This window comes from Poecilia mexicana, unplaced genomic scaffold (assembly GCF_051168715.1).
Source record: "Poecilia mexicana isolate PSO_F unplaced genomic scaffold, ASM5116871v1 scaffold_16, whole genome shotgun sequence".
Classification (NCBI taxonomy): domain Eukaryota; kingdom Metazoa; phylum Chordata; class Actinopteri; order Cyprinodontiformes; family Poeciliidae; genus Poecilia; species Poecilia mexicana.
The window spans coordinates 4,247,051-4,260,309 of NW_028263385.1; the positions used below are offsets into that span (position 1 = coordinate 4,247,051).

The 13,259-nt window shown below is 37.4% G+C and overlaps 1 protein-coding gene across 1 annotated transcript; it reads left to right on the top strand.

The window, feature by feature from the left end:
• Window positions 1-17: 17 nt before the first annotated feature.
• On the top strand, window positions 18-12,740 carry capn7 (calpain 7). The gene is made up of 21 exons (XM_015001174.2): window positions 18-390; window positions 645-753; window positions 1,446-1,603; window positions 1,799-1,866; window positions 2,195-2,419; window positions 2,605-2,691; window positions 3,023-3,149; window positions 3,471-3,556; window positions 3,657-3,750; window positions 4,059-4,205; window positions 4,487-4,593; window positions 4,689-4,809; window positions 4,951-5,095; window positions 5,553-5,652; window positions 6,041-6,176; window positions 6,265-6,340; window positions 6,614-6,759; window positions 7,643-7,705; window positions 7,826-7,956; window positions 8,820-8,912; window positions 9,924-12,740. Exons 1-21 carry the CDS (start codon window positions 289-291, stop codon window positions 10,066-10,068), a joined length of 2,466 nt encoding a protein of 821 aa, XP_014856660.2. The 5' UTR covers window positions 18-288; the 3' UTR covers window positions 10,069-12,740.
• The last annotated feature ends 519 nt before the right edge of the window (window positions 12,741-13,259 follow it).

Sequence of the window (13,259 nt, forward strand, 5' to 3'; positions counted from 1 at the left end):
TATTGCGGCTGCGCAAATTGTTTTTTTTTCCCGGAAACTCCTCGGTTGTTTTGATGTCGGCTGGTTTTGTAGTCATTTATCATAAGGAGAAGCAGAACTTTTCCCCAGTCTACTTAGTTGTGTTTTACTGGAAAGAACACGCAGCATAACCTTTAAAATGGGCAGTCGAAGTTGATTAAGGTAACTGTGCGGTGAATGAAGGTAAACATTTACTTAAAACAGTGGTTAGCTGTCCTGTTCACTGGCTAGCAGAGAGCTCGTTACTCTGTCATTAAAGTTGGGTTCAACATGGATTGTACGGCGCTGGAAGTCGACGCTTTCAAATTCGCGAAAACTGCTGTAACCTATGACCAGAATGCCAAATATAATGAGGCTGTGTTTTATTATAAGGTAGGTAAACAGCTGTTACTTGTCATGGTTAGCATGTAGCTGTATGCTTCCTGTAGTTAAGTCCACTCTCACTTATTCACTGGATTCTTAATAACATTTATGAATCTGTATAGTTTCAGTTCAACATGTGATCATAATTATTTTTTTATGTTTTGATAACATCATATGAATAGTCCTGACAGTACTCATTGATTGTGTTTTATTGCTATTTTTTATTTTATTTTTTTATTTTTATTGGGATTCGTGTGTTAAAGGAGGCAGCCCAAGCTCTCATATATGCAGGCATGGCAGGGTCCAAACTGGAGGGGCTCCAGGACAAAGTGAGTGAATACTTGGACCGTGTTCAAGCTCTCCACAATGCAGGTAAATTAACTTGACAAGTGTCAAACATGATGCTTTTCTGTTATTTCTCCTTGTTCACCAAACCACTGATTGGTATGGTGTCCGTATAAAGACCTTTGTATTCATATTCATATTTTCATACATTACAACTGCAAACCTCAGTGTATTTTATGTGATAGACCAACACAAAACAGTAAATATAGTTTGTGAATTGGAAGAAGAAAAAAAATAATTAAAATTCTTTACAAATAATTTGAAAAGCCACTCAAAGTCAGTTTGGATGCAGAGGAACATTAATGTTCTGGCCACAGATTCTCAATTGAATTTAGTGTTTTGACTTGTCAAATCAAACATATTTATTTTAATCCGGACTCTTCTTCTGTAGCCCCTGCATAATGCAGTAGGTTTATCATCCATCTGGAAAATCTGCCCCAGTCTCAGATATTTTGCTGCCTGTAGCAGGTTTTCTTCCAATTAATTCTCATCGTCTTCCTCATTCCTGTTGACGAAAAAGAATCCATTGTGAGCAAGGTGTGTTGATTGAAATGTGCAGCGTTAGTTTTCCACCCCAGTTAAAGATTTACATGTTGGCCAAAACTACACCTTTATAAAACTCTTCAAATGATAAAAAAGCACAGTAAGCCCAAGACGTTACCTTTAAGTCCAACCAGTCTAGCTTAACAAACCTTACTTATGTTCAACTTTGACCCCAGTCCAGTCCCAGAAGAGCGACCCGCTGAAATCCCGCCATCAGGTGGATCTGGAGCGTGCCCACTTCCTGGTTACCCAGGCTTTTGAGGAAGATGAGAAGGGGAATGATGATGAAGCTATAGAGCTGTACACTCAGGCTGTGGAGCTGTGCATCAAAACGGTATTTCTTCTTGTTTATAAATGTTTGTCCTCCTCCCACTCAAAGGTGGTAAACTTATCTTACCTTTATATATATATATATATATATATATATATATATATATATATATATATATATATATATATATATATATATATATATATATATATATACATACATACATACACACCTTTGTTCTGTTTTTTCTTCCATTAGTCAAACGAGTCATCAGACCAAAGTCTTCAGACGAAGCTGAAGCAGCTGGCTCGTCAAGCTTTGGACAGGTCAGTTCTGGTGCTGATATTTCCTAAGCTAAAATGTTTGCATAAAACAGTTTTAAGCTTTTGTTTTGGACCATCCAGAGCTGTTGCTTTAAATTAGTCAGAACTGTTTCAAAATTTTAACAAAAAGTAAGATAAAGAATAACATAATTTTTTTTGCCTTTTTTGTGCTAAGATCATTGTCAATCACCCTTAACTTTTTTGCATATGAATTGTAGCAGAAAATAAATTTAGCTAAAAATTAGGATTAAATAAGTCAAATTAGTTATTAACAATAAACAAAAACAGCAAGGGTTGTTTTGACCGACAGTGACCATGCCTGTTTTTGCAGAGCGGAAGGTCTTAAAGAGTTGCAGTCCAAATCAAACTCGGCACAGTCTCAGGACAGAACGAAGCCGAGCAGCGGCGCTGGTTCTGGTGGACAGGTGCGTCAGTTTTTCCCCCTTGGGCCAGACTTCTCCCTCCATGACCGACAGCAGCCTCAACCAATCAGAGCGGTCCAGTCAAGTGAACCCCAGGGTCAGCGGTACACATCGGAGGAGATCGAGGTCCTCAGGTGAGACGGTTAATGGAACGTATTAGAAAAGTATCCAAGTATAAAGAGTTAAAGTAACTATGTATTATGTGTTATGACATTTTTATTGAGTCCTGTCTGAACTTTAAAACTCTGATTAGTAACGATCTGAATCCTCTGTTTGGGTATGAAAGATTCTGCAATCAGTTTTCTGGTTTCTTTTGCAGGAGTACATCTACAATCAACGGCATCGCCTATGTGCCCTTCATGAGTGTGGACTTAAAGGAACGATTTGCCTTCCCTGTGCCCTTCTCGTGAGACCTAATGATTTTTTTCACCTGTTTAAATTTAATATCAGCTTTCATAGAGGTTTTGTCATTAGGTCCATGGTCTAAAAATATATATTGGTAAACTAAATTTGTTTATTCGTGTGATGAGCATGAAAGGCCAGACCTCTGACTCAACTGGTTTTTCCACAAAGTACAAAAATAATTTGTAAACACTAAACAGGACACCTGGTTGCCAAATATGGAGATTCAAAAGTTTTGGTCTAGTTTAACTAGAGAGAAATCTGGATTTAAATCGGATTGTTGAACAAAGCTTTTTGCATCTAACTGCTTCAATTCAAATGAATGTTTTCCACAGGGACAAAACCGGGAAACTCGCCCTGTCACCCAAACAGAAAGCCATTTTCTCCCGCTGGGTTCGACCAGACGAGATCTGCAATAATCCCACCATGATCATGTCTGTGTCCAGCTTCAGCATCAAACAGGTCAGACTTTTACTGATGTGTTTGTTTTCCCCTAACAATACATTCTTAGACTAGAAGTGTAGTCACTTCACCTTGTTGTAATTCATTATTACAGCATCATTAAATGTATATTTATATGCAAATTCACCCAGTAGGTGGTGCAATATCACCAAGTTTACAACTTTATAGCAGAACAGAAACATGTTGATATGCTGAACTGAAATAATGCACAGTTACACTGAGAACTGATGCAAAACTGACAGTGTCTTTATAAAAATGTAGATTTTATAGCAACATTCATTTAAATGACTGTTTTTTGTCTTTAATTCCCTGTTTATGTAGACCGTGGTCTCTGACTGTTCATTTGTGGCTTCACTGGCCATCAGTGCAGCTTATGAGAGGCGTTACAACAAGAAACTCATCACCAGGTACAATTTATTTATTCATTTATTTATTTATTTTTTGTAGCTGCTGATATTTTATGTAGAATATGAAATCAGATATCATCAGTTTTATTTTCCGCTGCAGCATAATCTACCCTCAGAACAGGCGAGGGGAGCCAGAGTATAATCCCTGTGGAAAGTACATGGTCAAACTGCACATCAATGGAGTGCCCAGAAAGGTTTGACTTCAACCATCCACTATCCACTAACAACACTATCAAGGAAGAAAAGTGATGTTTGTACTGCAAATTTTCACCTACTGTATACAGAGATTGTTTGAGGAGCCATGAAAATGGTCCAAATCCAGGCTTAACAAGAGGCTTTAGTCAGTGATAAAACAGAAACTGAAATTGTTTTCTTTTTCTGTAAATGGCCTCAACTGACCCAGCATTCGCTGATATAAAGATAAAATGCCTAGAATTCTTCCATTTTCTTTTTTTTTCTTTTTTTTTTTTTTTTTGTCCGCTGATTGTGATCTTTGGTTCAGGTGATTATTGATGACTACCTGCCGGTGGATCGTAACGGAGAGCTGCTCTGCTCCTACTCCAGTAACCGGAATGAGTTATGGGTTTCCCTGATAGAGAAGGCCTACATGAAGGTGATGGGTGGCTATGATTTCCCCGGCTCCAACTCGGTGAGGACTAGAGCATCAAGCTGTTTTTCAGTTTGGTATTGTACCTGCTGATGTTAAACTCCTCAGATTAATTTACTTAAAGGGATAAAAAAAACCTCACAAATAGCTCATAGGAGCTGCTTACAGTTCTCAGTAAAGTGTTGTTAAAGTGGAAATAGTGGTTTCATGTGTACTATTTGGATCTTGTCTTACATGTATCTACAATCTGTGCACATATGTTCAGATTTGAACCAAAATTGGATGTTTTTAAAGATTAAAATTCAAATTTTTTGTTTTTCTAGAATATTGATCTGCATGCACTCACCGGCTGGATCCCTGAGCGCATTGCTATGCACTCTGACAATCAGTCATTCAACAAGGAAGACACCTTCCGCATGCTCTTCCAAAGGTGACAACACACCAACTCACACTGTTACTTCTGCAACAACTCTTCTTTTCTAATCTAACCTCCCTCTAATTTTGCTTGACTCTCTATGCATCCAGATTTCATAGGGGTGATGTTCTCATCACCACGGCAACGGGAGTGATGACTGAGGAGGAAGGGGAGAGATGGGGCTTAGTGCCAACACATGCCTATGCAGTTCTTGACATCAGGGAATACAAGGTTAGTATTTATTACTTTCCCATGCAGAACTTTTGAGTTTTAAGACATTTATGAACATTTTATTTCACATCACAGTTGCTACAAATTAATTTGGCACCCAAGAGGATTAACTTTGCTTCGTTGTGTCTGTTGCGCTTGCAGGGAATGCGTTTCCTGCAGCTGAAAAATCCGTGGAGTCATCTGCGGTGGAAGGGGCGCTACAGCGAGCGAGATGAGAAAAACTGGACTCCAGAGCTCCTAAAATACCTCAACTTTGACCCCAAGACAGCACAGAAGTTTGATAACGGTATGCTCATGCACCTTCTCACCAGGCTTTAGGCTAAAATCAATTTCCCTTCTTAAAGACATCAAAGAAAGAAAAATTAACATATTAAACACATAAAGAACACAAAATAGTGGACTGTGAGCTTTAGAGATGTGTTAGAAGATGCACTACTTTAGAGATGATAAATCCACTTGACTTATAAGCACAGAAATATTACATTTACCTTTTGCACCTTTTGAGATGAAGTAGAGCAACGAATGTAAGCTTAGCTCTCACATCAACAGCAATGTCTGACCTCATAAATGTAATCTAGACAAATAGTTTGAGCTCCCCATAAATCCCTCCTAAACCTTCCAAAACAGTTTTGATGTTAAAATTGGGCTGACATCACTCAGCTCTATAGGTTAAGAACTGGATGTCTCTCAAGTTACAAACAACTATAAATATTTGTTTAATAATTTTCTGGGTTTTTTTTAAGGGGTTTTCTGGATTTCATGGGAGGATCTTTGTCAGTACTATGATGTCATTTATCTAAGCTGGAACCCTGCTCTGTTTAAGGACTCCTCCTGTATTCACAGGTATTTCTTTGTTTACTGTACAAATAATGCTTATGTGTTACAAGAACATGTTAAACTAGAACTTTTTATCTGTCTTCTCCATATATTTATTGAAAACTAAAAACTCAATAATCTAGCATTTGATGTTATTGAAAGAAAATCTTCAGAAATAACATTGTATTTATTGCTTTTTTGCATTTTTTTTACTTATTCAGGTTGCTTTTTCATATTTTCATTAAAATAGGATTGTGCGTTATTTTTTATATTTTTTTTATCAGAATAAAGGTTCAAACAGACAATAAGTTTGTTTCATTGGGTTGTAGGATCTTTTGTTCCTCGACTAACATATGTTTAAATTTGCAGTCTGTTCTTTTGACTGAAGAAATCTCTTTTTTTTAACCGCCTGCAGTAGCTGGGATGGAAAGCAGGGACCTGTGAAGGACGTCTACAGCCTCGCAAATAATCCTCAGTACAAGCTGGAGGTCCAGTGTCCAGCAGGGGGAGCCGCTGTGTGGGTGCTGCTCACCAGACACATCACAGACAAGGTCAATATCTGATTAAACATCATTATGTCATATTTGTTTTTTATTTGAACCTAATTTGCTGATTAGTTGAGTTTGTTTGTTTCTACAGGACGATTTTGCTCAAAACAGGGAGTTTATCACACTGGTTGTTTACAAGACAGAAGGCAAGAAGGTTTACTACCCAGGTGAGGTTTTCGTTCCTGCATCGCTGAGGTGTGATAATCTGTCTCACCTTTGACCTGAAGTCAAACCGCAAAGTCAGACATCTTTAGAAGTCTGTTGGAGAAAATTTTTCTTAACAAATGCATTTAACTGTAAAGGCCAAACATATCTTTCTAAATGAGTATTTCACTCTAGAAATAACACAATTGATTAACAAAAATCCAATTTCATTGACATTTAAGCAAAATAATTCAAACAGTGATGTTGAGTTTTTCCGCATTGATCACTTTCTTCAGCCGACCCTCCTCCTTACATCGATGGGATCCGCATCAACAGTCCTCACTATCTGACCAAGATACGGCTGACCTCTGCAGGAACACACACCTTCACACTCGTGGTTTCTCAGTATGAGAAGCAGAACACCATCAACTACACTCTGCGGGTGAGAACTCTCTGTCTGAGCTGCTATTTAAAGGCTTGCTGTCTTTCTGTACACACATATTTAAAAAGTAAAAATCAGCAATCCTGGATGGTTTTAGAACATACTTTTTATTTGGCAAATTATTTGGGTGAATATGATTGAATTTAAAGTTGGTTCAGTGGTTTAAACAAATAATTGGTTATGACAAAAGTCTTACTATAGTAGGGAAAGCAACTTACAAAAATCTAAATGCATTCATTCTGCATTGAGGATAATTGTTCTTTTTTCATAGACATTTAGTAGCAGTGACTCTTTCACACTTCCATCTTCTCACTGTGATTTAAAATCCCCCTTTTCTATTATTCAGCCGAACTCATGCCTGTGAAAAAAGCCCGAGGCCGGATGAGCGAGTCGAGGTCTTTTAAGTGTTCTGCTGGGTGTGCATGTGTGACCCAGATAGATCTGTTCAGTACTTTATAATTAATAGACTTTCCTCCCTCACTGCAAAATGCTCATGGGAGGAGATGATGAGTTGCCTATAAGATGTGTTCACTCTTAATGATTGCACGTTTCTCTTTATGTTTAACACCGTTGCATTTGCTCTAATCACTTTAGACTTTACCTTAAAATCATCCGAGGAAGAGAAATTCCAATCTCCCTTCAGCTTTGATCGTTTTTTGAGAGGAAAACTGATTGAACTCCTTCTTGCTCAAAGTTTTCAGCAGAGATCAAAGCAGGGAGCTAACATTTTTTAGAGAACACGTTCATGAATAAACTATGAATAAACTTAGAACCTCAGGAACTTTAAGAATGCAAAGATTATTTTTGGCATAATAATATGAAGCATGTGATATGAATAGTTTGTTCTTTTTACTGCAATAATTGATTTTCTGTCTTTACCCAGGTGTACACTGGATGCAAATTCACCTTCGCCAAAATCCCAAATCCCTTCACCCACACTAAAAGGGTACGGTACTTATGCAGTTTGTGATTTGTTGTACAGTCTGTTGTTTGCAAATTGAACATTTTACCAATGCCAAGTCAACATTCTGATCAAAGCAGATTATATTTGTAACTCTGTCCTCAGATCAATGGCCAGTGGAAAGGAGTCAGCGCCGGCGGTTGTGGGAACTACAAGGACTCATACAAAAACAACCCCATCTACCAAATAAACCTGGAGCGGTCCGGCCCCCTGCTGGTGGAGCTGCGTGGTTCCAGGTCAGACTCGCACCAGAAAATCTATTACAACAGGACTTCCCTTTGACCTTTTATGTTTCTGTATTGTGGCCACAATGGCATTAGCATCAATTATTCATGGCAAAAACAAAGACCACCATGTCTTCAGTTTTATATTCAGGACACAAATATGATCTGTTATTTACTAGATTTTTGATTGAATTCTAATCATAAGGAAGTAGTGGAGTTTTTCTTACAACACGTATCTTTCTGTAATAAATAATGGCAATACAAATAATATAGGAAATGTTTTGGGTGTTTTGAATCCTCGTGGATTGGTTTAAGTGTTTTCTGTTTCGCACAACTGAATGTAATCCTTTGCTTGACAAGATTTGACCCATGCTGCTACAGACAGAAAGTTTAGTTCTTTTTCTAACCTCTTATTCTGGGTTTCAAAGTGTTTTTTGTATCATCTTAAGGATTGTGATACAGATTTTGTAGTTCTGAGAAGCAAACAGGGATAAATAATGTATCAGAAAGGTATCATGACCACTAGATATGGAGTTGCAGTGGGACAGTTAGTAGTTTGTGGTTTAGAAGAGATACAAAGTTATGTTTTTTTTATCAGCTAAAATATTGTCTAAATAACCATGAACCTTATTGGCTCTTCAGGTGGAGCTGATAAACTCTCTTTTTGCATAAAAACTGTCTTTTGGCTTTGTCCCAAACTTAATTGCAGTTGAATTATTTTCCTTAGTGTATCAATTATTGTTTTTCGGAACAAAAAAAAAACATTGAAAATGAATAGTTACCTTTTGTTTTGTTTTTTTACCCCATATGTGTTTCCAGTATGTGATGAAGTTAGTGATCTCTTCCTCTCCCTGTGTTTTGCACTCTGCCTGCAGGCAGTACAGTGTCGGGTTTGAGATGGTAACCGTGTCAACGGTGGGTGATGCAGGAGCGGCTTCCTTCCAGAAGAAGAACAGTGGAGATTACAGGTTTGTTCTCTAACAACATTCATATTTAATTTTAATTCAACTACACACCAGTGGGTTCTACTTAACCCTTTAAAGCCTCATGCAAGATATGTCAGAAAATGTTATATTTTCAAAAATGGATCTGCTTTTACCATGAAAACATGTCTTTTTAATATCAGCTGGATTTATAAATTTTTGTACAAAAATTAGATTTGATAAAGTACTAATTTATAAAAATCTACCTGAAAACCTGAGATACAATTGATTCTCACCGCGGTTAGTTAAACATTGAATAGATTTTTTTTTTTTTTTTACTTTGGTTATTTTTATATGATATGATGAAATTCAAATTTTTAAACTTAATATTATTTTTTTTTTTTATTTTATGTCCTAAACTATTTAAAAAGAAGGACTTTGTGGTGTTGCCATCTCGGACCCAGATCCTGTATCAGAGGGCAGAAGGCAAATGTAGGATTGATGGCAACATGTTTTTGTGTAAAGTAACAACTTTATTAAAAAGGGAGAAGTCAGAAACCTGTGTATCAAAATGGATACATTTAGCCTGATATGGTTTTTTAAATAGGTGGCATCTGGCGCCAGGCTTAGCCACTATTTTCCTTTCACTTCCCAACTGTCAAATACTTGCTGTTTGTGGTTGTATGTGTAAGCAAGTAAAAAAGTTCAAATGTTACAGACTTTAAAATGATACCTGACCTTTGGGTTCTGTAAAAATGTTTTCATCTCATAATCCAGAATTATTACTTTTCTGAAAATGAACTAGAAGGAAAAATATATTTTTAAGAGCTCTGGAGATGAATCAGCAAAATTTATGATCAAGTGGAGAAGATAACGTCTTTTTGACCTTTTCCACAAGACATTAACTACAAACAGGCATGATGAGCTTAAATAATGGCTCTAATATTTTACATCTAGGAAATTATAGAAAACTTCAGACAGCAGCTTCAGTTCATGTGTATCACCTAAAATCTAACGTTTTGTTTAGTAAAATTTTCTCTTTTTGTGCTTTTAAAGATGCGGTTTCTGCTACATGGAGTTGGACCACGTCCCAGCAGGCATCTACAACGTCACCCCCACCACCTTCTTGCCTAAACAGGAAGGACCTTTCTTCTTGGACTTTGCCAGCACTTCCCCCCTCAAAGTCTCACAGCTCCAGTGAAGACGGAACGCAGGACAAAAAACCAAACGGAGAAGAGCAGGAAGGTAACGAAGAGAGGAAGGCATTATGGGGTCTTCAGAGAACTGCAGTTTAAAAATGAATGAAATAATGAGCGCTTCCTGCAGCTCCAAGAGTTCAGAAAGTGACTGCTGCTTTACTTCCCCTGCCTTCACCCAGTGCAGGTTCTCCAAGTTTAAATGGACAGATGGTGGGTATGAAGGTCTCTGTTAAATGAACCATGAATAATGTATAGTTCTATGAAAAACAACTATTGTTAATAATTTGATAACGGGACACAAGACATTGGCATAAAAACACAAAGGCAAGGTAGTTGCTACCCTGGTCATTTTATGTTCACTCATCATTGGCATGGATGTCAAAACAGTTTTGGTCTTTTCGTGAGATATTTGAACTTTTTTTTCCAGTGTGGAATAATTGCACAACATACTTTACAGTGGCTTTTATTTATTTAATTTTTTATGTGAATCAGGTCCACAATTTATTTTTTCTTTTTCACTAATCCACTGAAATTAGAGATGAATTCTATGAGTACATCTCCACTAATATTTGAATAAGTTTCAGAGAAAACAACTAGATCTTGACATAATTCTAATTTTGATCCTCTTCTTATCTTCTGCTGAATTACACCACTCTAATTCAGAAACAACCAATCAGAGCCGGGAGGTGTGTCTTAGTGCTATTAATCACTCTCGTGTACACGCTGCTCACTCTCTCCCTCTAGCTCACCACAATGAGCTAGTTAGCATGGTACTGGTGAAGGAGGATACAGATTTTTTGTAATGTTAAGTTGCTTCTCCACCTTCAGTACACTGAGCAGCGCTTACATAAGGTTGATTGACTGCATCAGGACCTTCCTCCTGGCTCTGATTGGTTGTTTCTGACCGGGGGCGGTTTATTCTTGCTGATGGCAGTAGAAGCATTGGGATGAGCTTTCACAAGTGATCTCTCATGTTACAAACAAATATGTAAAAGAAAACATTGTTCACAAAATTTAATACTGCAGCTTTAAGATAAATGTATTATTTATTTCAATAGCATAATCACACACTGGAAAATTAAATGCAGGTCTTTACCAATAATTGACCTCCCTTCCCTGTGTTCTTGTTGCCATTTGTAGACTTAAAAACATCAGCACACATCTGCCTTACTTTCATGTTTTTTTTTAAGAGTGGCTAAGAAAAATGGGTCTCATGCCATATTTTAGACCCAAGGAAACAGGAAGTGGTCGATTAAAATCATGAATGAAAGTGTTGCAGTTACATTTATTTAATGTGGGGAGATTTTTCAGTGTGAGCTCAATCTACAACAGTAAAAGATGAAGGATTTCACACATGTATGTGTGCTTTAAGTAGATGTGTAAAATGGTTGCCAAGTTACTGAATGTGGCCCAACATCACAGTTTGGTTCTAAAGTTCCTAAAGCTCATGAGGTCGTTTTACTTCTGCTTCTGCAAGAAAAAAAAAAAAAAAACAAAGCAAAAAATGTTTCCTTGAGTTAGTTATCAAATCAGTCAACCGTTACTTAATATGATGGAGAAAAACTTGCTGAGATGGTAACATCTTGTAAAGCTTTTCCACCAATTGGCTGCTAACAATGTCATCTGGCAGGAAATGTTCTTCTTCTTCAGAACCTTGTTGTGGTTTTTAAACTCAGGAGCAGCACAGGGAATCCATCATGGCGGCATCTGAATGATGTCTGCTGTTTGTGTCTCAGTGTGATGCTGAGTGAGTCTCACTGCAGCACCTGCTTCTGGCAGGTGTCACTGTACTGTATGTGTTCTACCTGAGTCTTTATTGCCAAGTATCCATGCTCTGTTTATCTTTACTGTGCTGCACTTTTTTCATGTTTATCATCAAACTACAGCAGTGGAATTAAATTTCAGTGAATTAAATTAGCTAAAATGTTGTGGAGTCAGTAGCTCCATCACAGCACGGCATACCTGCTAAACTCCAGAAATACTTCTAAGTGGATGAAATGGGTTTAATTTTATTTTCAATTTAAAAAGCTGAATATCATGACACTAGGGATCATTGTTTACTCAAAAAAATGTTTAGTCGTTCTTTGAAAATGTTTAGTCATGTTACATGACTCATCATTAGTTTTAGAGCTGCACAGATGATTCTCACATATTTTGTGCTTTCAGTTATCATGACCCTTCCATTCTGACTCATTAGATTTCCCAGAATGCTGTGTGCCAAATGTTGACTATAATATTGATCATACAGCATAAAACTGACTTTTGTTGACCACAATGCTCAGCTACTTTACACTCAAGTTGATTTAAAGGTTTAAACCCATATTTTTGACTCACCATGTGCCACCATGTTCAGTAGTATGACTGGCTGTAAATGAACTGTTGGCTGGGCTGTTAAAGGGTAAAATTATCCTTTCTATGTGTTTCTTTGTATTGTCCATTATTCAGAACTTCTGTGTACCGGTTGATATATAATTTATTGTCATAAAAGCCATTTTTTTCTGTCATTCTATTTTATTTCTTTGATTTGTTTTTCAGCAAAGTGGTCTACAAATGCAGCAGGACAATCTTGTACCAGCCTGTTGTATGAATGTTGATGTAATGTTTGCAGAACTTGCACTAAATGTTGAGTAGACTGATGTGATGTACTCAAAGTTTAAATACAGGGACATGACTATATCAGTTTCTGTCTCCAAGTTACTCAATACAGGATGCATTTACCTACTTTCTTTATAAATAGTTCATCCATCCATTTTCTTTACACTCTTGTCCCTAGTAGGGTCTGTAGGGGTGCTTCTGCCTATGTTCAGGGTACACCCTGAACAGGTCGCAAGTCTGTTGCAGGGCAACACAGAGACAGACAAGACACCCACGCCTATGGAGAATTTAGAGAGACCAATTAACCTGACAGTCATGTTTTTGGACTGTGGGAGGAAGCCGGAGTACCTGGAAAGAACCCATGCAAATACAGGGAGAACATGCAAACTCCATGAAGAAAAAACCCAGGCCGGGAATCGAACCCACGACTTTCTTGCTGCAAGGGAACAGTGATACCTACTGCACCACTGCACCACTGTGCAGCCCCATAAAAAGTTAGTGAACATATTTCTGTCAAAAGGTTTTTCATATCAGGACAAGATAAATGTATCTAATCTTTATCAGGGCTTAAAATTGGGTTAATTGGGGCATGCCATTA